Source organism: Dioscorea cayenensis, chromosome 6 (assembly GCF_009730915.1).
Source record: "Dioscorea cayenensis subsp. rotundata cultivar TDr96_F1 chromosome 6, TDr96_F1_v2_PseudoChromosome.rev07_lg8_w22 25.fasta, whole genome shotgun sequence".
In the NCBI taxonomy this organism is placed as follows: domain Eukaryota; kingdom Viridiplantae; phylum Streptophyta; class Magnoliopsida; order Dioscoreales; family Dioscoreaceae; genus Dioscorea; species Dioscorea cayenensis.
The window spans coordinates 2,939,767-2,967,056 of NC_052476.1; the positions used below are offsets into that span (position 1 = coordinate 2,939,767).

The 27,290-nt window shown below is 30.6% G+C and overlaps 3 protein-coding genes across 4 annotated transcripts; 1 reads left to right on the forward strand and 2 right to left on the reverse strand.

The window, feature by feature from the left end:
* Positions 1–1,359: 1,359 nt before the first annotated feature.
* Positions 1,360–4,706, forward strand: LOC120263871 (aluminum-activated malate transporter 8-like). Its single transcript, XM_039271842.1, has 6 exons — positions 1,360–1,798; positions 2,158–2,298; positions 2,538–2,810; positions 2,912–3,030; positions 3,566–3,709; positions 4,260–4,706. The coding sequence occupies exons 1-6, from the start codon at positions 1,426–1,428 to the stop codon at positions 4,599–4,601; spliced, it is 1,392 nt and encodes a 463-aa protein (XP_039127776.1). The 5' UTR covers positions 1,360–1,425; the 3' UTR covers positions 4,602–4,706.
* A 6,585-nt stretch (positions 4,707–11,291) lies between these two features.
* Positions 11,292–12,376, reverse strand: LOC120263682. The gene is made up of 4 exons (XM_039271646.1): positions 12,260–12,376; positions 11,898–11,999; positions 11,510–11,809; positions 11,292–11,381 (listed from the first exon to the last, which is right to left on the reverse strand). Exons 1-4 carry the CDS (start codon positions 12,374–12,376, stop codon positions 11,292–11,294), a joined length of 609 nt encoding a protein of 202 aa, XP_039127580.1.
* A 7,480-nt stretch (positions 12,377–19,856) lies between these two features.
* Positions 19,857–23,933, reverse strand: LOC120262922 (basic helix-loop-helix protein A-like). 2 transcript variants are annotated; one of them, XM_039270833.1, is made up of 9 exons: positions 23,781–23,933; positions 23,430–23,684; positions 22,118–22,214; positions 21,880–21,894; positions 21,713–21,769; positions 21,318–21,621; positions 20,887–21,227; positions 20,291–20,614; positions 19,857–20,004 (listed from the first exon to the last, which is right to left on the reverse strand). In XM_039270833.1, exons 1-9 carry the CDS (start codon positions 23,864–23,866, stop codon positions 19,933–19,935), a joined length of 1,551 nt encoding a protein of 516 aa, XP_039126767.1. In that variant the 5' UTR covers positions 23,867–23,933; the 3' UTR covers positions 19,857–19,932. The 2 variants fall into 2 exon arrangements, with proteins under 2 accessions (XP_039126767.1, XP_039126768.1); XM_039270834.1 differs by lacking the exon at positions 21,880–21,894.
* Positions 23,934–27,290: the final 3,357 nt, after the last annotated feature.

Here is a 27,290-nt window from a genome sequence, read left to right on the forward strand (position 1 = left end):
CCAACAAAGTAGCAAAACCACAGATAAACAAACAATGGTCAAAGTGAAAAAGTCAACCTTTAACAAGTAGACCTAGCTTGTTAACAAATTAAGTGGAAAAATTAGGAGTGTCTCCCACTTTATCTAAATTCCTTTATGTCTAAAGGAAAAATAGTAGGGCATTCCATATGCTTTTTGATGGAGTATTCTAGACTTTCTAGTGATATCAATTTTCATCAAATAAACAGAAAACATTAAATATTTATTTTTTTTCTAAAAAAATAAAACTAGTATCTTGTGTCAATTTTATAAAAGATAGGTGTATATTATATAATGTTTTCTAGAGTGTGAATTGAAAGGTGTACAAAGTGGCCACTCATCTACTCTTCACTACAATATTGTATTGGCATATGTATTGGTCAGAATTTGGATTATCACTTATCACTCACATTTGACCTTTGATGGTTTTGCTTTAGTCTCTTATCATATGAACATGTATTTATATTTACTCGTATGGGACAAGAAGATAAGAATATATATTTTTACTCGTATGGTACAAGAAGATAAGAATATTTATTTTCACTATGTGACAAGAAGAGAAGAGAAATATCTTATGTTTATATCTATTTTAATTTAAATAATTAATGCTAATCACTAATAAAAACTTGAAATTATTTATGTTAATTTAAATTATGCCAAAGCAGCAAAGTTCTTTGTCGGATAACTTTTCAACCTTTAAAAAAAAAATATGAATGCCAATTGTACATTGGATATTAATTAAGTCCTAATAAGCAAACACAATACAAAATTCCCAACATTAGTGATTAACTCATGACATTTTATCCTTTGCTATTTGTTGAAGATGATTAGGCAAACTATGAATGAAAAGAATAGACTCTTGATTAAATGAAAAATAACTCTTTGGCAAACAAAATGAAAAGCTTTTAGAGATAAACCCCAACAACACTAAAAAGTGGGCATACTTTGGGGTTGAATTAATAATGATACATCCCATGGTTTCCTAGCAATAAGGCACTTTACACACATCTCGATACCTTAACTAGTAATAAAGAAAAAAAACTCAATTGTAAGCTTGAATCAAAATCAGTAAAAAAGTTCTCACCCATTTATTATAATATAATACTATCATACAGTGAAGATGACGATGGATCCCACATCAAATGCACTTAGAAAAAAAGTTGGCAAGGCATGAGATACGCATGAGATACCTTCCCTAACAAACCACTAAGGTTCATTTCCAATTTGACATTTGTGCTCCTATGTTTGCATGCTTCTTTGATTTTATGCATTCAAAGTCAAGCTTCATCTCTTTTAGTGCAAGGGCCACTTGTTTGTAAACTCTCTATATATACTCACAAACACTCAACCAAAGCTCTTCAATGTCTTATAGATAAACATATACATTCATAGAGTTGTCAAGAAATTATGAAACAAATGGATCGAAAGATCGCACCGGAAGCCTTGAGCAAGGAGGAGTTTGATAGTGTTGTGATATCGGTGGATGAAATCGGCGCAACACCACCGAATATTATCTACAAGAATGAGGAACAAGAAGAGCAACATGGTAACAAGCAATGGAGGCAGGGAGCACTGTTTCTAATGAGTTATGTGCTCTCTCTTTTTTCATGGAGACAGATGAAGGATAGTGAGATTAAGAGGGTCGCACATAGCTTCAAGGTTGGGCTTGCACTTGTTCTTGTGTCACTCCTTTACATGCTTGAGGCTGTTCATGATAAGTTGGGTGACAATGCTATGTGGGCTGTCATGACTGTTGTTGTTGTCTTTGAGTTCACTTCAGGTATTTAATCCAACTCTAGTTTTAAGTACTAATTTAAACAACTCAATATATACATGTTAATCAATATAATGTGCATGCATGCTCTAAGTCTTCACGTAATTAAGCATTCACATGCAAGCATGGTGAATTCTTCTTCTTCTTCTTCTTATGCTTCTTCTTCTTCTTCATCAGCAAACACCACGTTTAACAATATATGATTAAGAATAGATTAATCAGCATATATAATGACCAAGTGAAGTGGAGCATATGTGGTTTAAAAACACACAGAGACACAGACACATACCTAACTTATAGAAACAAGACATTCACATGAAAAAGAAAGCATTATAATTAGCACTACTTATTAATGATATTTTCAGGTGCAACAATAAGCAAAGGTTTGAACCGTGGAGCTGGAACAATCCTTGGTTGTGGACTTGGTTCTCTTGTTGCACTCTTGTCCCAAGAGATTGGTGGAACAGGCAAAGCAGTAGCTATTGGTTCTTCTGTCTTTATCTTTGGTACGGTCATTATATTCATTATCAATCTTTCCATCTCATTCTCCACTAATTATTTTCAATCTCTTTTTTCCCAATGCTAATATTCGAAAAAATAAGAAAGACATCAAAAAATAATTCTTGGAAAGTCTCCATTAGACTCGAACAACATGTTAGAGCCGATGGAGCAGAATTCTTCAATAATAATAATAATAATATTAATTCCATTTAACATTCGAGTTACCGAATTAATTATGTTTCAGGTGCCACGGCAACGTACTTTCGTTTAGCTCCAAAGATTAAGAAGAAGTACGACTACGGAGCGTTGATTTTCATCCTCACTTTTAGCTTGGTTTCGGTGTCCGGTTTTCGGGGAGATCAGATTATTAAACTATCAAGAGATCGGCTTTCATCGATCATGATCGGCTTTTCTATTTGCCTTTTCATTGCTATATTTGTTTCTCCTGTTTGGGCAGGAGATGAACTCCATAATTCTCTTTCAAACAAGTTTGATAAACTTGCAGAATCACTTGAAGGTGAGTTTTACAAAAAATAAATTCAAGTTATAATGCAACTTAAAATTAATTAAGAATATATCATATCCCCTAAATATTGTTCATAATTCAATCAAATGAAGGATGCATGGAGGATTACACATGTTTGTTGGAAGGTAAAAAGGGAACTCAAAGTATTCGAGAACGAATTCGAAGCAACTGTCTATCAGTTCTCTCCTCCAAATCCAGTGATGAAGCTTTGGTATGTTTGCTTTATACTTACTACTGTTACTAATAATAATAATAATAAAAAAAGTATCTAGTACTCCTTGGAAGTTTACAACTTTCTTAATTAATCCCAATGACACTTTTTTTTAAGTCATATCATGCCTATTTTTTTAATACTAAAAATATCCCAATATCACCTGCTCCAAAGCTCGCCCTCTTAGTACTTTACTGTAGGCACAACGATAAGGGGGAGAGCTCACTCCATAGCTCGAGCATAGGTGTGTTGGTGAGCTCAGCACCTCTCTAGCTCGCTAAAGTTGGGCAACATTAATATGGGTGCCGATGAGCAAGGTTAAAATGAATTTAGTAATTATATTATATGATTTTGGATTTAAAAAAAAGTATGATTTGAAAACATGGATTTTTTAAAAAATATAAAAAAAATGTAGGGATCTCTTATTACTTTTCTTTAATTAATAATAATAATAATAATAATAATAATAATAATAATACTAAGTTTGGTTTGTATCTAATAGCTATGGCACATTTGGCCATCTCGATCATTGTAGGCTAATTTTGCAACATGGGAGCCATGGCACGGGAGATTTGGCTTTTACTATCCTTGGAAAAAATATCTTCAAATCGGAGATTCACTTCGAGAATTAGCAGCATACATATTCTCCCTCACAGGATGTCTCCAATCTATTAATCAGGTATGAATGCATTGAATTATTTATCTTATGTCATATGAGAACTCTCCCAAGTTATATTTACAAAATTGCCACCATACATTATTATTTGTTTAAATATTTTTATAAGAAAAACTAAGATATTAAAATACAAAAAGTGTGCAAAAATATTAAGTTTAAAGTTAATATTTTGAAATATTTTTTATTAAAATTTTCTAAAATTTATTATTTTTTAATCACATCCTCATATTAGTTAAATTTAAGTAAATTAAAATTATTTTATTTTATTGAATTATATGATAAATAACTAATATAAAAATCTCAAATTATTAATTTTTCATATAAAACTGAATTTATTAAACAAAAATCCTTTCATAAGAAAAACTAGGGTATTAAAATACTCTCCAAGCTATATAAAAACTATAAAAGATTGTGCAAAATATTAATTTTTAAGTTAACATTTGCAAATTTTTTTTTTCAAAAATTTCAAAAATTTATTATTTTTTAATCATGCAGTCAGTCCCATAAAACTGAATTATTAAAAAGTTTTTTTTTTCTTCTTTCTGTTGATCAGCCTCCACAAGAGTTTTTGCTGAATGGTGTTAAAGAAAGATGTGAATCTACGTGCAAATTAATGGGAAGCACATTGAGAGAAATTGGGAAGAACATCAAGAACATGACAAGTCATGGTCAAAGAGATATAATGTTAGTGAAATTGGAGAACTTGAGATTGGAATTGTGCTCTTCTACACTTCAATCCTCAATTGAAATGTTAATGAATCAAAGTGGAGCTATTGAAGGTGGAACATCATTCACTAGCTCTGTGTTTTTATTGGGGGAGATCATTGGTAAGGTTGAGGTGCTTATTAAAGAGATTCAAGACTTCGAAAAACTAGCAAATTTCCCTCAGAAATAACATGTATATATATATATATATGTATATTGTAATATTAAAATCATAAAGATAGCATGATCATGGTATGATCGTGCAATAGAGCAATTGTGTCTAATGTATGTTTAATTTAACGAAGATTTTGTATGTATGGTATGGAGTTTTAGTTAATTTTAATTATTGAGAAAATAAATGTAAAAATTTTGTGTGTTATTTATATGATTGTTTGATCGGTGATAACTAAATCATCTCACTTGGCTTAGTCATGTTGGTTGGGTCTAGCTAAGAGATTTAGTTTCTATAATTATAATTATGTCTTCAACGTGATACTAATTCATCCGCCCTCATTGATAAGTGCAATGAGATCTTGTGAATGAAAATTAATGGTGTATGAAAGAATTGAAAATTGTTTCCCTCATTATGGAATAAGAAGTCTTCTTATCTTTATACATGTATTTAATTTATTTGGTGCTATTAAAGTGATATTCACTTTTTGAGGAATATGAGTTAAAAGTAATAACACAAATATTTCCAGGAGAACATCTTTCACAATCTTCAGAGAGATAGTTCTCTAATAGACTGAGCTGGAATCCATATCATGCACAAAAAAAAAACCCTTGCTTTTTTGCTTTTACTAATTTGATTTGAAGGGTGTGATATCAAATTGGTCAATTTTTGGTGTCATATATATAGTTAGCACAGTTGTCATAGTTAGTAGTTTTGTATCAAGGTCATCATCAATATTGTCACTCTTATTAATCATGTTTGTAATACATATATCTATCTTGTAAAAAAAAAATAGATAGGATATGATGTGAGAGGGATAGAAAAGAGAGTTTCTTGCTCTATTAGAAAAAAGCGCAGTTTCTTTCTAGCTTAAAGTAAGAAAAGAGATTGGGGATGGCTACTATTTAGTTTGTTTGGAAGGCTAGGTGCAACTTGTTATTTAGAGGAAACCATCAAAATTATTGGAGAATTGCCTTTAGTGCTGTTGATCAGTTCTTAGACTACTCTTGGATAGCTGGCTAGCAAATGCGATTTTTTTTCATGAATCACTTCAAAGCTAGGACCTAAACTGTTTGATTATTCATTGACGCTTCATGGAGGCCAGAGGATAATACAGGGGGTGGTAGCTTTGCACTTATAGGTACTAATTCTCATATTTCCTTGCATGTTGTAGTGAATTGGAAGCACAGTCTTGTCTAGGGGCAGAACTTCTAGGGCTGCACATTGGGTTTAGATGTGCCAAAGATTGGAACCTCAAGGTCAACATAGGTTTTATGATTCAGTGGCAATATCTCAAGTGTTTGAACAATGTTGTATGGTGAAAGAATGTGGAGGAATCATATGTTTATTCATTCTCTAAACAAACTCAAAACTGAAGTCAAATGTACTAAGATTGAAATCATACCCAAGGATTGGAATTATCTAGTTGATAGATCGGCAGGACAAGGCAAGGCAAGTCTTTGTTCAGTTTTATAGGACCTGATGAGAGTTTGCGATATTGAGTTTTATTCATAAAAAAAGGGATGAAGGTGCTACACTTTTATTCATTCATACGGGAAATATATAACAACATATTGTAAACTTATAAGTAATACAAAAAGACATGCAGCCTATTAATAATTACCTTGGCTGCTCAACAAAGACTTCTTCACTAATGTCATTATTAAGGAAAGTTGCTTGACATCTAAATAAAACATTGGCTAGCCAAATTGGGCAGCAACAACAAGCACAATTCTCATAGTTTCCATCCGAGTCAATAGAGAATTACATCTTCTATATCAATCTTGACTTCTTGAGAGTAACCTTTAGCTACAAGCCTTGCCTTGTGCTCCAAGATCCTCCCATCAGTTTGGTACTTTGTTTTGTATACCCATTTTAGGCCTAGAACTTTCCTTCCAATTGGTTGCTCAGCCAGATCCCATGTTCCATTCTTCTTGATTGAAGACATCTCTTCATCCATGGTAAACCTCCAAACTTCTTCCTTGAATGCTTCTTCATTTGTTGTAGGGTCCGCAACATGCAATGCGAATGAACTATTCGCATAAATATCACTTAATGATCTCATCTTTCTTGGTGAAAACGAGAAGGAGAGGACGAAGGAGAGTTTAAGAAGTGAACGAGGATAAAATCCGAGAGATCCATCAATTAATGCAATGGGTCTTGATTCATTTATTGATCCTCACTTGGAAGTTGACTGTGCTTGGGCTAGAGAATTGAGTTGAAGATCATTCCTAGAAGCTCTCTAAATTGAACTTGTTTGTTTAATACTTTCAATTGAATCTTCAAATGCATCAGCACCATACACATGAGCAGTGGATGGTGTGTTTTGTCTCCATTCCCATGCATGAGTTTCAATAAACCTCACATCCCAACTACTTACTAGTCATAGGATTATACAAATGGTAAGCTTTGAAATCACTACAAGAGCCGAGAAAGGCACACTTCTCAGTCTTCTCGTACAGCTTACTGAGCTTTTGAGATGGTATTAAGGCATATGCCACACACCCAAACATCCTCAAGTGCTTTACACTTGGTTTGACACCCCACCATAGCTCATATGAAGTTTTCCCTTCTATTGGACTAGTAGGTGAAATATTGATCAAATGAATGGCAGTGGAGAAGGCCTCTGCCCAAAAAGTAAGGGGCATTCGGATGTTGTTGAGAAAGTTCCTTGCCATCTCCACAGTAGTTCTGTTCTTCCTTTTCACAACTCTGTTATGCTGTGGAGAGTATGGGGCTGTGAGCTCCCTTCTTATACCTTCGTCTTCACAAAAAGTCTTGAAAACTTGAGACTGGAATTCACCTCCATGATCAGTGCGTAAAGCTTTGAGCTTTCTCCCTGATTCCCTCTCAACCAACGCCTTAAACTTCTGAAAGCATTGAAAATCTTCTCCTTTCACCTTGATAAAAAAACACCCAACATATTCGTGTGAAATCATTAACAAAAACAAACGAATTACTTACTTCCTCCCATTGATTCAGGCTGCATAGGGCCACAGAGATCAACGTGAACAAGCTACAATGATGTAGTTGATCTCCAAGCTCTCTGCTTTTGAATGGATCTCGGGTTTGTTTGCTAGTTATGCATGCTTCACATGGTGTTGAAGAAGAGAGTTCAGGATGTCCAGACCATATTACTCTAATGAAGCTGCTTTAAGCTTCTGCAATTGAGATGTCCATAGCGTTTATGCCAAAGCATGGATACATCTTCAATTTTCTCTGCATGATTAGCTCTTCCTACATTATCCACAATGAGTGGAAACATATTGTTAGAAGTCTTCTGAATGGTGACAAGCTGTAGGCCTGAGTCTTTGTCTTCAATGATACAAACATTGTCTTCAAATTTGACTGTATATTCTGTTACTATTAACTCTTGTCTTCTATGGTAGTAACGACAAAGTCATACTTCGGCAAAAGGCTTCTCAGGATCTTAGAAACCACTTCAGACTCCTCTAGTTTATACCCTAAACCCTTGATTTGGTTTACGATGACTAACATCCTTGAGATATACTTCTGAACACCCTCGCCTTCTTTCATTTGCAACACTTCGAAGGATGGCTTAAGTGTTTGTCTCCATACCGAGAGCACCCTAGCAGTGCCTTAATACTCATTTCCTATTGTCTCCCATGCCTCCTTCACCATAGCTACGTCTTCAATCCTATAAAGGATACTTTCATCAACGGCTTGTTGAATTAATCAGAGAGCTTTAGCGTCTCTCTTCCTTGTTTCTCACATCCGAGCTTCATCTGCATCTTCACCCAATCCTTTCTCCATGATCTCCTAGAGATCATGAGAACAAAAAAGGGTTCGTATGCTCAGGCTCCACCGTCTATACACCTCGCCATAGAACATCAGCAAGCTTGGTTGCGAAAAACTCACAGGATTGCAGCTTGGAGAAGTGATACTCATCGCCATAGGAACAAAAAGCTCTAATACCACTGTTCAGTTCTACAGGACCTGACGAGGGCTTAAGATATTGAGTTTTATTCAAAAAAGGGGATGAAGGTGATACACTTTTATTTATTCATATGGGAAATATATAACAACATATTGTAAACTAATAAGTAATATAGAAAGACATGCAACCTATTAATAACAACCTTGGCTGACTTTTCAACTCAAAAACAACCAATAACTGAAGAGAACTTCAAGCCTTTTCATTGGATAAATTATTGCAACTCCACTACATGCAAAACATTAACTTCTGACCACCAATCAATGCTTAAACTAGATTAGGTGACCAGCTCCTTTATTTTGACTTATCAAAGGTTTCAAGAGCCAACCCTCACGTGAGACTCAATCAGTTTAATACATTAAACAGTTTTCTCTAGTCATTTCCCTATTTCATAATGGTCTAGACTTTCCTAGATGACTTCTGAAAAGAGTAATACTATACATGTCTAATAGACTTTCCGAAATGCTATCCCAAATGACATGGCAGCTGATGTGACATCCACATCACTAGATAATCTCTTTCCTAATCAGCCTCATTTAAAAAAATAAAAAAATAAAAAATAAAACAAGATAAAGTTTCCCAAAATGAAGCCGTAGATATCATCTCCCCTCTTGCAGTCGCCAGCCTGTCTCTCCCTCTCGCAGTCGCCGTCGCCGTCGCCGTCCTAGATCTGCCTTACGCCGTCACCATTCTGACACAAGCTGTCCCTATCACCACAAGAAAACTGGTATTTCACGGCGGTTTTTATAGCATTTAATGGCGGTTATAACCGTCGCGAAATCCCTTATATGGTGGTTCATAAACCGCCACCAATAATGGCGCCTCGAAGCATTTGGTGGTGGTTTAAAGCAACCACCGTAATAACTGCCGTGAATCAAAATTTGCATTTCGCGGTGGTTTTATAACCGTCGCGAAATGCGTATGTTGTTTGACAGGTTTCCTTTTGCGGCAGTTCTATAACCGTCGCGCAATGCACCGTCTCTTTATTTTACGGCGGTTTGAAACCGTCACAAAATGCGTAGGTTGTTTGACAGGTTTCCTTTCGCGGCAGTTTGCGAACCGTCGCGAAATGCACTATTTGTTTATTTTGCGGCGGTTTTATAGCTGTCACAGATTACAATGGCCTGCATTTCGCGACTGTTATATGAATGTCGCGAAATATAGTTGGGTACATTTCGCGATACTTTTTACAATCGTTGTGATTTTTATTTTATTTTATATTATTTTATGAAATCATTTCGTGACGTTTAGAAAACCGCTGCAAGATACAAATAAATGATTTTTTTTATTATTTTGATTTTTTTTAAATGCTTACCTGTTTTTTATAATATTTTAAATAATCCCAATTTTTGTCATTCATATCATTCAAATGTATTCATTTCAAATATAAAAAATTAATGAAAAAGTTATTGATAATTCAACAATAATCAAACCAAAGTATTATCTACAAATTTGTTCAACCTTTTAAAGAACATATGAAATTAATTATACACTTTCTAAAAATTGAAAAAAAAATTGCTTACAAACATTAAACAAAATATTACATGACTTGTCTAATAAGATTTGTAAAAATAACAACAAAACATTTAACAAAATTTTGCACACTTACTCTCAAATAAATGTTAAACATTATTTACAAACATTTAAGAAACAATCCTACAAGACAAAATATTTCACACCTATTCTCAAATAAATGTCAAACATCATTTAGAAACATTCAACAAACTATTCCACTCAACAATATGTTGCATACTTACTCTCAAATAAATGTCAAACATGGTTTTGAAATATTAAACAAAAAATCCACTCAACAAAATGTTGCACACTTGTTCCCAAATAAATGTCAAACATGGTTTATAAACATTCAACAAACAATTCCACTCAACAAAATGTTGCACATTTGTTCCCATATAAATGTCAAACATGTTTTAGAAACATTCAACAAATAATTCCACTCGACAAAATGTTGCACACTTGTCCTCAAATAATTGTCAAACATGGTTTACAAACATTCAACAAACAATTATTGCATAGTTCTCAAATAAATTGCACACTAAAGTTTGAATGACTAAATAATTTCATACCCCTTTCAATTGTTCATAGTTGCAAAATAACCACATGTAAGTCCTCAATGTCTGCAAGAGAAACAACTTAACATAAATACATAATATAGGGACAAGTTATAGAATGTAAGGCTAAATATATAACTTTATAATGTAGGGACAAGTAATACAATGTAAGGCAAAATTAATTAAACTTAAAAACAAGAATTAGCGCTTATGCAATGTAAGCTAGTTAACAATAACAAATTAAGCAAGTGCAATGTTGTGGTAATTAAAACTATTCTTAGGTAAAACCTTCATGCCATATGGAAAACACTATATATGAAAGTTAATCAATAATTAAATAATAACATTTTCTACATTCTTCGCTCAAAGAAGTCTCAATTTTAAGATTTTCATTCTTACCAAACAATAGCAAAAGCAAGCTCAATGATAAGTGTGATAAGTTTTTGTCACTTCTCCAATCATGCCCCGATCCTCCTTTCCGAATCTCTAATTATTCATGCACAAATCATAAAAAAAAAACATTATATAAACAATATTGACATAAATAAGACTATATATAGATAAAATTGTTTTATCATAGTCTCCAAACAATATTGATGTAGTACATTATTTACTATTTTGTATGTTAAATACAAGATATTTAAGGATGACATTTTGGGGGAAGGAAGCATTAATGGCATGTACCTATGCAATATGGTCTGAATTATGGTCGCCGTAACCTGAATGACTACCCTGTGAGGAACGCCTCCCAATAGCTGGAGACTCCACATTGTCCTATTAGAAACGAAACAAATATTATGTATTTAAAAAAATTGAGTATGAATATACATAGAAAAATACCCATTGAATCACCACATATATATATGAAACAATAGATTTAAAATAGAAAAGTTATAGAAAACCTGATTAGGTGTTAAATTTGCATTTTGGTTTGCTAATTGTTGGGTCAAAAAAGCTATTTGATCCTGATTTTGTTGAACTTGTTGCCTTAATTGTTGTACAATTTCTCTAAGGCCATCATCTTTAGTTGTTGTACCTCTAGTAGCATAACATTTGCAACTCAAGCTGCTCGATGAGCCATACACTTGGGTTGGGGAAACTCCAAGTCCTAACCCTCTTACATAACCGGGGTGATCTTTGCCAAAAACGCTAGTAAATGCCTCATTTTGTGAAGAATTCTGACTTCGGCTAATTAGATCTTCCTACATAAATAATATTACACAAATTTATATTAAATGACTATTATTATCTAAATATTGAGTATAACATATCAAACTATGTTTAACTTACATGATTTTGCCTTGCCTTTTCATTTACAAAGCTTCCTTCCAATGTTGTATGGCTGGCTTGAAACAATTCAACTCTTGTAACAGACCGACCAAGTTGTGTTTCCTATAAAAAAAAAAGAAGAAATTTTAAATTTATAAATAAAGTTGAGTACAATGCGAAAGAAAGTTAAAAATTGTTATATTAATAATCATCTCCTTCTGTAGTCTAGCAAATGGCTTTGATCCTAACGTGTGAGGCATTGTTAGGTTCATGCGATTTCTAGTATTTTGTGCTGCTTTTGCCTGCATGATTCAATTGGAGATTTTTTTTAAATAATAATGAAAATCTCTAAAAATTAATGTAATAAAAAAATTTAGGCATACCTTCGTGTCAGGATGAGCCCTATAATCGACAAATGCCACCCATTGCTCCAAAGGAATCTCTGGAGGTTTTTTTTGCAATGTTTGCTTCACGAGGACCATCAGGATCACATTGTGCATAGCTATATAAGTGGAATCGATGGTCCCGCCATTTCTTAGCTAGGCTTTTGAAAATATAATCCTTGTGTCCACCATCATCTGTTTTGCACTTGTTTCTTTGTTTAAAATGGTTAGGAATAGCCATTAGATATGACAACCTTGAGTTCTCAACCAACACCTAAACTATATATTTATATATTACTGTTGAATTCTAAGGAACAATAAGTTGTTGATAGCTTTTGAAGTACATCAACATGATCAAATGGTCCCCATCTGACCAACCTAATGGACCCCCTTTAAAATATATACAGGGAGACAGGGACACATAGAATAGATGAAATTAATAGAGTTGTCGTTGTCTTGGTTGTTTTTATTACTTTTCATTGTGATTCTTTCTTGGAGATTGTTTGTTCAAGAGAATATAAGCATCATAGATAGAATGAGAACAAGAAGAACAAAGGAAAAACCTTAAGGCAAAGAAGGAGCTCATGATGGTATACCAGAAAGCTTTCTTGGAGAGGGTTCAGGCCTGTGAAGGATGTGAAGGAGAAGCGGGTGCGAACACGAACGTGGATGCAGCAACGGCCACAACCCTAGAAAAGTACGGGTGGACGGTGAAGGAGCTCGATTTGGTGGGTGATTTGAATTTTTAGGGATTTTTAGGAGCCAACTTTTGGGAACGAGAGGTTTAACTCTGATATTTTATTTCTATTTAAAACTTTTGTTGTGAAATATATATATATATATATATATATATATATATATATATATATACACACTGCAAACACTGCAAACAAAGCAATTTTAAAATTCTATACCCTTATTTATTGAAATTGAAATATGGATATAATATTTATATGTTATTCAAAATGTGAGTGACTCCTAATGTCAATTTATAATAATATTTTATATTAAATTAATAGATATAGCTAACTTTAAGTAACTAACTAATTTAATAATTAAATAAAAAAATATCTAAACCTAAGTTATAAATTAACAAAATACTAGGATGGAAGCTGGTGCTTACCTTATGGGAAGCAAATTGTTCAAAAGAAAATTTAAAAAATAAAATTGATTAAAAAAATAAAAAGAAAAAAATAACCAAACACTAATATTTTATATATATATATATAGTTAAAAAAACTTTAAATATATATTGTATATATATTAAAAATACAATATATACAATATATAATATTATATATACTAAATATATAGCATGCCACTTTTAAAAAACCCCTTAAAAAGTAAAAATAAAAATAAAAAAATAAAAAAATAAAAAAATAAACCAAAAACGAATGGTATATTATTATCCACAAACAAACACCCCAATATATATATATATATATATATATATATAACTTTTTAAAAACTCTAAAAACTTTTAATAAAATAAATAAATAAACAAATACCAATATATATGTGTGTATACCATTTAAGAAATACTAAGGAAACTATAATAATATAACTAAATACATATTTTATAGTATAATAAATAAATTATATTATAATTGATTGATAATGTTTTACTATATATATTAAATAATATATATAACAATTATATTATTATATAATATATATATAGTATATATACTATTCATAGTTTAATATAATAATGTAAAGTATAAATTGATATACACATACTAAATAGATAATGAATATTATTAATATAGCATTAAACAAATTTATAACGAATATCACCATATATTATTTAAACCATATGGTTGTTTTATATTATATTATATATTATTACAATATATATATAATGAATATATTATACATATTATATATAATATAACATACTGTGAGACTGAGGGAAGAATAAAGAGATTTTAATTTTGTGGAGTAGGATCCACATTAAAAAAAAAACCCAATTAAAACAAAGCAAATGGCAGACTGAGGGAAGAATAAAGAGGTTTTAATTTTGTGGAGTGGAATCCACATAAAAAATAAAAAATAAAAAATAAAAAAATAACCAATCAAAACAAAGCAAGTGGCAGCAGGAAGGAAGTTAAGATCCTGTTAAATAAGATTAATATTACATTTATGTGGAATGTCATGATAGTTTAAGGACCATGGTTTAAAATAAGATTTTCTACATCAAAAAATGATAAAGCACATGATTATTGTAAATTGACCTATATAAAAGAAGACATTATTTTAATGAATTAATATTATTTTTTTTCTTGCAATTTAAAATTTAAGTTATTTTCTTTTCTTTTCTTTTTTTTCATCATTTTTGCAATTTAACCTAGGATTACTCACAATTTGACTATTTTTTAATTTACTAAATTTATAGTTATATTTCGAATTCAATTGCCATAATTTACTTTGAAATCTCATTCTAATAATTATTCAAATTGATTATGCTCTCTATTTGTGAAAAAATATTTAAATAAATCTCTCACATTAATCATAAATCAAAACTAGTTATTTTTTTCTAGTGAAAAATTTTAAATTATAAAAAATTTAAATGAAATTTTACTTGGGAAAAAATAATTTTAATTTATTTTTAAATAAAAATTATAGACATATAACACTCTCATATCATATTATTTTTGTATTAATAATGAAAAAGAATTTACATGATTTGAACACTTCTGTTTATATATATATATATATATATATATATATATGTTATTCAAGAATGCAAAACTAAGTTTTCTTGGCAATATTATAAATATATAAATACTGAAACCATTTGAAACATAATTGTGAGCATGGGGCAGTGGAACATGGTATACCAAACTTCTTATAAAATTTTTTCATTAATTAGATGTTGCGAATGTTTGTCCCATTTAACGGTATTGATTTGTAAGAACCCTTGACATTCTTTTCTTTTGGAGGTGGTTCTCATGCATGAACTCTCTTGACACCCAACATACCAATAAAACTTGTATATACTTTTTCTAATTCAACAATAGTTAAACTTACAACTCTGTTAAATTTTATAATAATCCATATATATGCTTAATGAACTTCAAACAATAACATTCAACTTGATTTCCTGAGCCTTTTTCCTTCTCAAAATATTTTTTATTTTTAAAATAATAATTTCAATTTGAAAGAAAATACTCAGGATTCTCTAAATAATTACACAGCTTCATTCAAAAGAAACAAAAAAAATATCAAACATGAAATATATATATGTATATATTTCATGGGAAAAATAGTAATTCAAAATAAAAATCTGCAAAAAGAAAATAGTTTTGTTTAATAAATTCCGAGTGTTTTAAATTTAAATAAAAACTTAGATTACAAATGAAATCACACTTGGGTTGATTTTTTTTTTTTAAATAAAAATGAGTGTGGAAATATCAAGTTAGGCTAATAATTAATGAGGGATTAATTAATATATAATAATATTTTTAAATTTATTTAATTTAATGAGACTAATCTCAATATAAAAGGAAAAAATAACATTAATGAAAAATAAAATAAAAGGGGTAAGAATCTGCAATTCAAACAATTAGCGACGAATTTTTGAACTGTCGCGAATTGCTACATTTAGTGGCGGTTACAGTAATAACTGCCAGTAAAAATGCATGCATTTTGCGACAGTTTATTAAACCGCCACTATAACCGTCGCGAATACTGTATTTCGCAGCAGTTTAAAATAAACCGTCGCGAAATGCCAATTTTCTTGTAGTGTCGTTCCAGCTAACGCCGTCATAACAATTCTACTTCCAACTCTGGTTCTACTGTCTATGCGCTTGCGTAGTGCTGGCAAACTTGAATAAATCCCTTTGTAACTCCTGCCTTAGTGCTGTGATGTCCTCAATTCTTGGGTGTGCTCTGGTAATAGAAGGTCGGGAGCCTTTTGTTGGTTGCTTCATTCGTTATTCTAGCTCCCTTTTCTGGAATATATATTAAACCAATTCCTTTTCTTTAGGTATAATGTGAGAAAAAGTAAATTTTTAATCTTTACTTGGTTTTTAATTGATGAAAAGAATTAAGTTGCATTTTGTTTTGTTATTTCTTCTATCATTGCACATTTTCATGCAAATTTTTTAGATTTAAATTTGATTGTTGGAAAGCTATTATAATACCAGCTAGGTTACTGATCGTGTATCACAAAGAACTAATGAAATTCTTGGACATGAGATACTTCAAAAGGTTTCCTTTTAGATATTTAATTTGTATTTAATTTGAACAATGATTCATCTTCGACATCCATGTATTCAATTGGATAAGAGGTACTTAATCATGGTTTGTTGTTCTTGCAGGATATTATATCTACACATGAAGAGTTTAAGATGTAGTGTGGGTTTTGTTTTGAAGAGTTGTTAAGCTTGAGATGTAGTGTGGGTTTTGTTTGTGATTTATATTTTTGGTTTTGTAATGTTTAAAGAGCTAGACTATAGAGCTTTAGATGTGTGTTGCCATTTACTTGTTTTTAGAAATGATACACTTAACTAATCTATGTCAGGATGATCACCATCTTTTCTTTTATTTTTTCACATTCAACTTTAATTCTCACACAAATACACGCATTTCCAGTTGTTGTACAACATTATATGTGAATTAATTTGGAGAAAAATTTATGAACAAAGTCTTGGGAGTGATCTTCCTGTAGTTAAAAATTGGATAACTTGGTTATTGTCAGCACTGTTGCTCATTGTTCATTGAGAGATCCAATTTGTTTGCATGAAGAATGACATGTTGCTCATTGTCAGCACTGTCTATGCTGAACTTTTTCAGGTTGTTGGTGGTAGTGTTTTGTAGCAGGCTTTTCAGCTTTGAAATTTGAAAGATGAGAGCTTGAATTGTTGTTCTTGATGGAAACTTTAAGTTATGAGTCAAGTGCTTGCATGATTCTAATGATAACTTCTCAAAATTTATACCACAACAGACCTTCATCTTCTCTTCCTCTGATAACTGAGGATGATCCTGAATAATTTTAGTGGAGGATAAACAATACTAAGCAAACACGATTAATGTAAATATTAATTATAAATGTAAAATATACATGAATATATATGTTAATGGCTTGATAAACTGCATCATAAGAATCTCTTGCTGCATCTAGCAAAGTAATGGTGATTGCAGAGCACTCATGCCAACAAATTGGTATGGATATGTTGTGTGATTTTTATAACGCAAGTATACACTATCATAAACAAGTAATATAATGATAGGAGAGTATCGCCCCACGAAGAATGAGATTATTAATTACCAAAATTACTAATCCTAATTTTACTTGATTAATGAGATTGAAAAGATTTAATTTAGAAAATCTATTCAAGGACTAGAGAGAGATAGTTAGATGAGAATAAATCAATGCCAAAAGATGCTAGAGTTTTCGAGTTCAGCTAGACTAATTCCACCTAGATCCTCTAGTTCAATCAGTCAATCAATGTTTATTTTTTATGTTATCATCAAATTTCCCTAAATTACATATTGATCTTTCTCAAGCATCAATAGCATATTCCATTAGATAAGTTAAAATCATCTCTAGAAATTTATAATGATGCATATAATTTCATAAATATCTCTATCTTATGATGATTTTATGATATTTCAACCAAGACCTAATTCAATTTACGCCTCTCAGTCTCACATTGAATTGCCAATCATGCAATTGTTGATCAAGTAATCGCAAGCATTAAGTATAGATTAAAACATCCAACATAACTTTGAAACAAGCATCAAATAAATTAAACAAAGATGAATCTAGGTTTTCATGGTCTGGCTACATCGTAGCCTAGAAAAGGTATTTAGAACATGATAATTACAAAAATCAGCATATTAATAAGGTTCATAATCAAATACAAAAAGAATATTTAAAAACTAAAACTTGACGATGAATCTTCACCGAATCTTCGCTCCCGCCTTTTTGATCTCCGAAATTCTCCTCCTTTCGTCTGAAACCCTAGCCCTTTTATAACTTGAAATCGGGGTAGAGCCTAGGTGCTATACTTTCTGTATTGCAACTCTTGCTGTTGCAGCTCCTAAGCGCTTCATGCTAGAGCCTAGGTGCTAGATTTTCTGTTTTGCTTGTTCACTCCTCATTGAAACTTGATCCTCTTTTCTCCAATTTTGTGCTTTTGATGTGTTCTTCCTCCAAATCATTCTATTTCTTTCCTATAATGAAATAACAATAAGATTCTGAGTAAAATTTATTCAAAATAATTCACATTTCATTCATCATAAGTTAAAGAAAGTCTATATAATTTAGTGCAAATTATACTCATCAAGATCGTCAGCATCAAAGAAACACCCAACATTTGCGAGAACACTAAACACTCATGTCAATGTTAAGCACCATTTCCGGCTGGTCCGATGAAAGGGAAAGGAGACACAAGGCCGAGAGATGCGACAGTGAGGGATTGAGAAGAGGATGGGGCAAGAAGAAGAAGGCGCCGCACGAGGGATGGCGACGGCGTGAGCTGGGTGGGGAACGGGGACGGCATGAGTTAGAATGGCGACGGTGTGAGGGGGAGCTAGGACAGGGACGACGACGGCAAGGGCAAGGGCGAGAGGGGGAGACGGGCCAGCAACCTCAAGAGGGGAGATGATCTAGGGCTTCATTTCGGGAAACTTTATCTTGTTTTATTTTTTTTATTTAATCTTAAATGCGACTGATTATGAAAGAGATTATCTGGTGACGTGGACACCACATCAGTTACCATGTCATTCAAGATAGTATTTTGGGAAGTCTGTTAGGCATGTATATAGCATTACTCTTCTAAAAATAGGTCATAGTTTATGTTTAAGTTTTTGAGTCAATTCTTTGTTTATAGTATCTTCTTAGTTGTTCTGATGCGTCTTTCTGAGTTTTATAAAGTTTTTCTTTTTAATGTAATAATTTTCAACTCTTTTGAAAAAAAAAGCGCTTTAGCATTTCACAAGATGAGTCTCTTACTGAATTGGGTTGTGCTCTCAAATTCTTGAGATTATTAATATCTCATTGAAATATTGAGCAAACCATGTTGTGGATTCTTGTGTTATGGTTGTAAGCAAACCATGTTGTGGATTCTTGTGTTATGGTTGTGCTTATTTTTCTCTCAATTTTTATTGTCTATATATATTTATTATACTAGAATTTGGATGCGGGCATACCATAACAAGCGTATAAAAAAAATTAAGCTCCAATAAAAATTACAAAAAGTCTTTTCCTTTTATTTTACATTTTTTTAAATTAATCTCTACTGTTTAGATCTACGGAGACATGAACAAAACTTCTGCATAGTATGTATATATATATATAACAATATGTTTTTTGAGGGCGTCCTTAAAAAACAAATCTAGGGACGTCCCCACAGCAGCCGTTAGATCACCATCTAATGGTTGTTTCATTACTAACTCCAGAGGTGGGGTTAGTGATGCTAACCCCACCTCTGGAGTTATATTTATAATAAAAAACAACTATTAGATGATGATTTAACGGTTGTTGTGAGATGTTTCTAAATTTTTTAATCTAGAGACGTCCCTAGATTACCGGTCATATATATATATATATATATATATATATATATATATATATATTTTAAGTAAAAGATGAGAAATTAACACTAGTGCATACAATAAAAAAGAGTTTTGATTCATTCACTCCATCATAGTCAATGAGATCAATGTCAAGAGAAAATTTGATAAATTGCTCTTTTCACCTCCATAATAGTGGCTTTCCTTCCATTTATTTCTTTGACCTGAAAAGTAATGCAATTCATATTCAATTAAATTTTCATAAATTCCATAATTATCATTAAGATCATCAGAAAGATATAAACTAGTCAATAACTCTATCAATTGAAATTAAAAGAAAATAATACTCAAAATATAATAAAAACACCTAAGGTACCACCCTTGTGTGCCTGGCACAACGATAATCTCCTACTCTTAAATGTCATCAAACTAAAAATTTCTATTGAAGATAATGAATTGCATATATTTTTCGGCAAATGTTTTGATGCGAAGAGAAGATAGAAATTAAACCTTAGCTCGCAATTCCGCGACAAAAATCTTATTAACGGTGGAAGATTGAATAGATGTAGTCTCCAATCCAAGCTCATGAAGTTTCTGCATTATTTTGAACAATAATCCATCTTTGTAAGGACATTGCAGCTTAAAAAGAGCATTGGCCTCAATGATAGAAACCTTCACATTTGTACTGCATGGTGTCTCAACTTTTGATGTTTCGGTGTTCATTGTTTGCAAATTAATTCCCATCTTCTCTTTTCTTGATTTAAGTTCTTCGATTTGTCTTTGAAGTCGTTCCAGATACTCGATTGTACTCTCGAGTATCGAAGTTTTATCCATCTGCATAATGTGAGTATCAAATGTATTTAGAGCGATGAAAATGCACTTTTTATATTTATATAGAAGAAAAGAGATGATCACAATCTATGTGAGAATGAAGCCATAATATAGAATATAACAATATATTAAATAAACCTCAATATTAACAAGAGGCACGAAGATTATTTCCAATTAACAATAATTTAAAATATAAACTTTGGTGATAAACTAGAATAATCAAACTATGAAATATCAAATATATACTACTACCTACCAAGAAATATAAATCTTACCTTGGTAACAAATGGGACTATAGAACGGAGAACAATAAATCTTTTGTTGATCTTCTCTCTTCTCCTCCTCTCCGCAAGAACATGATTGGTACTTAGTTCTTCTTGAAATGAATCTTGAATTGAAGCGCAATGAAGATCAGGAACTTTGAATAACATGAATTTTAACATTCGTTGTGAGGTTCTTCTGGAGAAAAAACTGAGGAAGTGATTCCCATTGTGTGATCCCCATTCTGTGAATGCCGAGTTTTTGGAATGTACTAAAGAACCCACAGACATAGACTTTGCCGTTTCGATCAAATTATTTTGTGGAAGTGATGAAATAGTCTCCGAGCACTCATCGTCTTTATGATTTCCTCAAAAGAATAGCAAAATAAACTTTTTAGCTCTAGCTTTGATACCATGTTAGAAGAATATAGTACAAGAACTTGTACCTGATGGTTGAGCACATTCACTAACAGAGTTTGAATTATCCGAGCCAACATCTTCAGACATCACAAGATAACCGATGTCGCCTTCATCCTCTACATCATCATCATCATCCTCTTCCTCTTCTTCATCAGTTCCTCCTTGTTGTGCATCCACATTCATTGGTGCCGCGTTTACAAGATGTCGGAAACCAAACATTGAATTGTTCACAGGACTAGAGGTTGATTGCTCTGACAGTGTAGGCTTATCATTCTCATTTTCTTTAAAAAGACTTTTTGCTTGTTGGATCACACTTAGATCTTCTTCAACCTACTCAAAATTTTATTTATAAGCTTATTTTTTATCGATAAAGTTTATATTCAATCCAATTCTTTCCAAGTATGGATTGTGGTGTACTTACCTTTTCCGTGGTGCCAAACTCAAGGACACCATCCAAGATCGGTATGCACACAAGCGTCTACATTATAAATATGAGTGAAAGATCATTCAATCAGTTTGTTTAGCTTAGTATATCATTTCACAAAATATTTCTAGCTAAATGAACTTGATGATGTGTTTTAAAATTACCTGAATACCAGCACTCTGTTTGATCACACAAAGTAGTTCATTGTATGTCAGAGAACATCCATTTGAAAACAGAAGAAGATTAAGTTAGCCCATGTTAGTATGTTACAGTTTTGAGAAGTGTTGTTTTTATTAAAAAAAATTTACAGAATTGATTATCTGGATGATTGCTAGACCTTCTTCTTTTTAACATTATTGATTATTCAGTAAAAATATTTGGATAAAAAGAATAGATAAAAACCTTGCAAAGAATGGCTCTGCATAAGTCTTTCCTATTACCCTCATTTGCTCTTGTCAACCAAACATGCCTTTGTCTTTCAAATGCTTTTCCTGGTAACCTGCATCATGACATGCAATGTTTCTTTCAAGGACTGTTTAACTAGAAATTACTGAAAAACATCAATATGTGGGGGTATATGACAATGAATACTATTAATAAAAAAAAAAATCAAGTTTCATGATGAGAAATCCAAAGTTATATATTCAATTCCATATTTTTCAAATTGAAAATTTGATGTACAAACTAAATATATTATTTGAGTCCGATTCAACCTAAAAACTTAACTTGATAGGATTAAAAACCCAAACTTGTATTCCATATTTTCCAAAGTAACTGATACAGAATGTGATTAACTCCAATGAACTTTATTGTCTAACCTACTACACAATCAGGGATGGAGAGGTCTTTATATTCCTATAGAGATGTTATTACATTCCGTGAAAAGATTAAAGGAGAATAACACCTTTAGATAAACATGACCACATTCACCTTTCAAGCCTAAAAGATAAAAACAACTTAACCTTTATAAAATATTATGGAAGGACAAACGAATAGTAATCAAGTTCATCATCAATCAATCAATCATCTTTGTCCTTCAAACTGACATCCTATTACCATTAGGGATAACTAGTTTATGGTCAACTCAAATAGGATAAAAACCCAAAATTATATATCTAGATTTATATTTATAATTAGCTATTAATTATTGTAATACATTAATTTTAACCATGTTATAGTATAGTTTAACTAGTATATTACAAACCAAACAATTAACAAAACTCTAATATTTAGTTATTAGATATAAATCAAATATATTACATAAACTTAATTCAAACTAAAGCCCAACAGACCCAAATTTATATATTCTAATCCACATTTACTAAATTAATTACGAGTTACTCTAATATACATCACAATCATTTTTTACTTGAAGATAGGACTTAACAAACCCTCTCAAACTTGCATATGACCATGAAACCCTCTAAAAAAAGTTTACTTCTTCTCAATAATTGATAATTTAATTTTTTTTATTTTAAAAAAAAAATATATTTTTTAAAAGTATTAATTAAGTGATATTAATAAATATTTATACCTTAATAACCAAATTGTCATAACCACATCTACTCTTATGCTTCCATTCAAATACACTATTATGAATATATTATCAAATACAAACACACCAACATTGTCAAGTTCAAACTTCAAACACAGAAAATAATTAAGTCAAACAAAGCAAAGTTTACACTAAAACAACAAAATGAAAGCAACATACCCTTCACCGGAAGAGAAGGAGAAAGAGACACTAACAAGATAGAACCACTCCACCTCCGTGAGGTCCTCCGGCGAGAGCCCAACCGGCGCCGGAGAAGAGCCCACAAGCTGCTCGGAAACCAGAGCATCATATAGCTCCCTCAACTGCCTACTTCTCTGAACTGCATCATCCTCCAAACTCACCTCAAATGGTCCTAAAACTGTTTTCCTACTCTTAATAATCCCATTGTAATATCCATCTTTCCACTCCAACACCCTTCATTGAATTAAAAACCACAACAAAATAAATCAAAATGAATCATAAAAAGTAGAACTTCACTGTTTTTTTTTTTTTGCTCTGATAGAATTGTACTGGTTTTGGGGATTGAGCTGCCAAAAGATGCTGTATGTCCAGTTGATGCTTTGAACAGAGAGTTGAAGTGAGTGTTGGAGTTGCATTGGAACCAATTTTTTTTTGTTTCTTTGTATTTTAAGAATGGAGAGGATTGAGATGATGGAGAATTTGGTGAATATATATATATATATATATATAAAAAAGGATTAGATCATGAGAGTAAGAGAGTGGTTAATGGGTGGTATGTTTGGTTGATGGGTTTTGACTGGTGGCTATACCTGACAGACAATGCAGCAAGCGCTTGTTGGCTTCTCACGTGGGCGTTCCACTGCCTTTCAAACAGGTTGCATAAATAATTAAATGCGTCTTTTGTTCATATATCACTTGGAAGGAAACAAAAAAAAAAAGAAGAAATTGGGCAGTTGTTTGCATATTATGTGAAGACTATATCTATAAAGTTATACATGGTTTATTTAGTTCTTCTGCCTGCATATATATATATATATATATATATATATATATATATATATATTCTGCCCCGCATATATTATTAAAAAAAATTATTAAATATTAAATAATAAAAAATCTAGAAATATATTTAAAAAAGATTGTTAGTTATTAAATTAATATTTTTGAGTACACTTCTAAAATGTTTAATTTTATTTTATTTGTCAATTAAATAAAAATTATTGATAAAAATAGATAATCATAAGTGAGAAAAAAAAAACAACACAACAAACACAATTCCGCGATGTGACTGTGTCCTCGACAACAGAGTAGTTATATTTGTTTTATTATTAAAAATTAAGATTTTATGACTTTATAAGTAAACCCCCCACTTTGTTCAAATTTTATTTACAAATTTACTTTAATATATGAGCTATATAACAAGAATTAACCATGTAAGTGGTAATTTAGGGATTTAAATAAAGTATATTTTTAATGATTATAATTAATTAGTATTCAATTAATTCATAAATAAATTTTTAAAAGCATGCATTGGGAGAAGAGGTATATATGCAATAATAATAATAATAATAATAATAATAATAATAATAATAATAATAATAAAGATATACATGATACTTAATTTTAATATATATATATATATATATAATCTAATTTTCGAAGATATACAAACAAAAAAACCTATATATAAGTGTGTGAATATTTACAAATTACTTTGTTTATAACCTCTAACTTGATAACTCATTTAAAAATTTCTTATAAAAACACTACATTTTATATTATTTTTTATATATATACAGTGGGGAAAGAAGAAGACAGATAAAACAAATCAGAAAAAGTCATTATTTTTATATAATTTGTTAATTGATTTTAACCTAATGAATATATAAATAAGTACGATTTTTTACTAGCATATTTTAGTAAGTACCCATTTTTATATGGGTATTTATGCAATTTGCGACGAATAAATATGGACATTTAGAATGGTTTTTCTTTTATGCCTTCTGAATTCTACATCGTATTTATTGATTATAATTAGTTATAAACTGATGGATTAAATTTTACATAATATATTTATTGATTATAATTAGTTATAAATTGGATTAAGTTTTCACACACACACAAAAAAAAAAATAAAAAATTTGTAGATGACGTTTAAATTGGCAACAAAATGTAAAAAGAAGGGATTTTTACTTGCATACCCTTGTAAAATCATGAATTTACTTAAATGCTCTCATTAAAATGATATTTGCTTGTATACCCCTACAAATCAATTATATTTGCTAATATGCCCATATGGTTAAGTTGACTCTTAATAGTGTTAAATCAATGGATGGAATAAGGATAAATTACGAAAATGAGTTTGCTTACATGCCCTCTAATTTTTTTTTCTTATTTTCTAGACATTACTTATTTCATTCAACAAATGACCAATATGGGTTTGTTAATATACCCATCAAATTTTTTTATTATATTTATAGATTTTAAATTATTTAAATTATAGATAACCAATGTAATTTTTTTATATCCGCTTTAATTATTTTTAAAAATTATTAAAAATCATGAATTTTTGAGTAAATTCATTTTTTTTAAAGTTTTTACAAACATCTCTAAAAAATTTTACATTATCACATGCTCTTTACAAACACAACCTAAAAATAGGTAAAAATTACGACATGTAACAATATATAACAAATAATTTCATACTATGATTAAGGGTAATTAGGTAATTTTAAATGATGTTAAGGGTAATTGGATGATGTGAAGGGTAATTGGGTAATTTCATACTAAAAAATAACAAATAATTTCATACTAAAAATTATGACCTCAGATTATGTTAAGGGTAATTGGGTAATTTTGTTAAGTTGGGTTAAGTGGGAACCATAGTTAATTCCATAAACCCTTAACGGTGGCTAACGGTAACTAACGGTAGGGAGATATAAGTAAAAAAAATTAGTTTTATGGGAGTATGTAAGCAAATAGTATTTTTATGGGGGTATTTAAGTAATTACATGGTTTTACAGGGGTATGCAAGCAATTTTTCCTAAAAAGAAAAACCAAAAGAAATATTTCTATGGACTTCAAAAAATTGAAATAGACCAGCAAAAACAAATTTGAATTTATTTCATTACCAAATTTGGTAATTATTTAATTTAAAAGAAATAATTATGAAAAATAAATAAATAAAAAGACAAAAAATACTAACAACGGTTTGTTTCATTGATATTGGATTCTTTTGTGTAGGTGAAAAAAAAAAAACATATTTGAATTTCAATTTATATTAAAATATGAATATATGTATATTAAGTGGGTAATTCAATGCATATTTAGGGGCATTTGGATCCAGGATTGGATCCTTGGGAGTGGGAATCACAAGTACCTATGCATCTCACTCCCATGGTTGGATCATCCCATCAAGGGGATTCCCATTACCCCCTAATGGGACTCATGAGAGGGAGTAATGGGGTGTAATACCCATATTACTCCTCTCTTTATATTTAATTAATATTTAAAATTAATATAATTAATTAATAAATGTAATTATATTAATTTCAAATAAATAATAATTAAAAAAAATGATATTTAAATTATTTTATAAGTAAATTTTTTTTATTTTTGTTAATTAATTATATGTTAAAAAATTATTACTTTAAATAATTAATTATAATAACATATTTACATATTAATTAACATAATAAAATAATTTAAACATCATTATTTTTTTTAACTATTATTATAATTAAAATAATTAATTAATGGGGTGTAATACCCTATTATTATTTTAATTATTATAATTAAAATAATTAATTAAATATGTAAATTAATTATAATAAGTTTAAATATTTAATTATAATAAATTCTAAATATTTAATAATAAATAATATTAAATATTTATTATTAAACGTAATTCATTATTTTATACAAATGATTTATTTACACAAAAGGGTATTAATGTAATTTTCATTCTATCTCTTTTACTTTTTCCTATTCCTAACTTTCATTCCCTCCATCCAAACACATTCTTCATTAACCTTCTTTTTCTTCCCCCTATTCTTATTC

Coding starts and splice junctions, on each gene's coding strand:
- LOC120263871 (XM_039271842.1), top strand. CDS start 1,426: ATGAAACAAATGGATCGAAAGATCGCACCGGAAGCCTTGAGCAAGGAG. Junction 1,799..2,157: donor TGTCTTTGAGTTCACTTCAG/GTATTTAATCCA, acceptor TGATATTTTCAG/GTGCAACAATAAGCAAAGGT. Junction 3,031..3,565: donor AATCCAGTGATGAAGCTTTG/GTATGTTTGCTT, acceptor CGATCATTGTAG/GCTAATTTTGCAACATGGGA.
- LOC120263682 (XM_039271646.1), bottom strand. CDS start 12,376: ATGCACAATGTGATCCTGATGGTCCTCGTGAAGCAAACATTGCAAAAA. Junction 12,000..12,259: donor GGGCTCATCCTGACACGAAG/GTATGCCTAAAT, acceptor TTTTTTTTATAG/GAAACACAACTTGGTCGGTC. Junction 11,382..11,509: donor CAAATTTAACACCTAATCAG/GTTTTCTATAAC, acceptor CGTTTCTAATAG/GACAATGTGGAGTCTCCAGC.
- LOC120262922 (XM_039270833.1), bottom strand. CDS start 23,866: ATGCAACTCCAACACTCACTTCAACTCTCTGTTCAAAGCATCAACTGG. Junction 21,228..21,317: donor TGAATGTGCTCAACCATCAG/GTACAAGTTCTT, acceptor GAAATCATAAAG/ACGATGAGTGCTCGGAGACT. Junction 20,005..20,290: donor TCGCGGAATTGCGAGCTAAG/GTTTAATTTCTA, acceptor ATTACTTTTCAG/GTCAAAGAAATAAATGGAAG.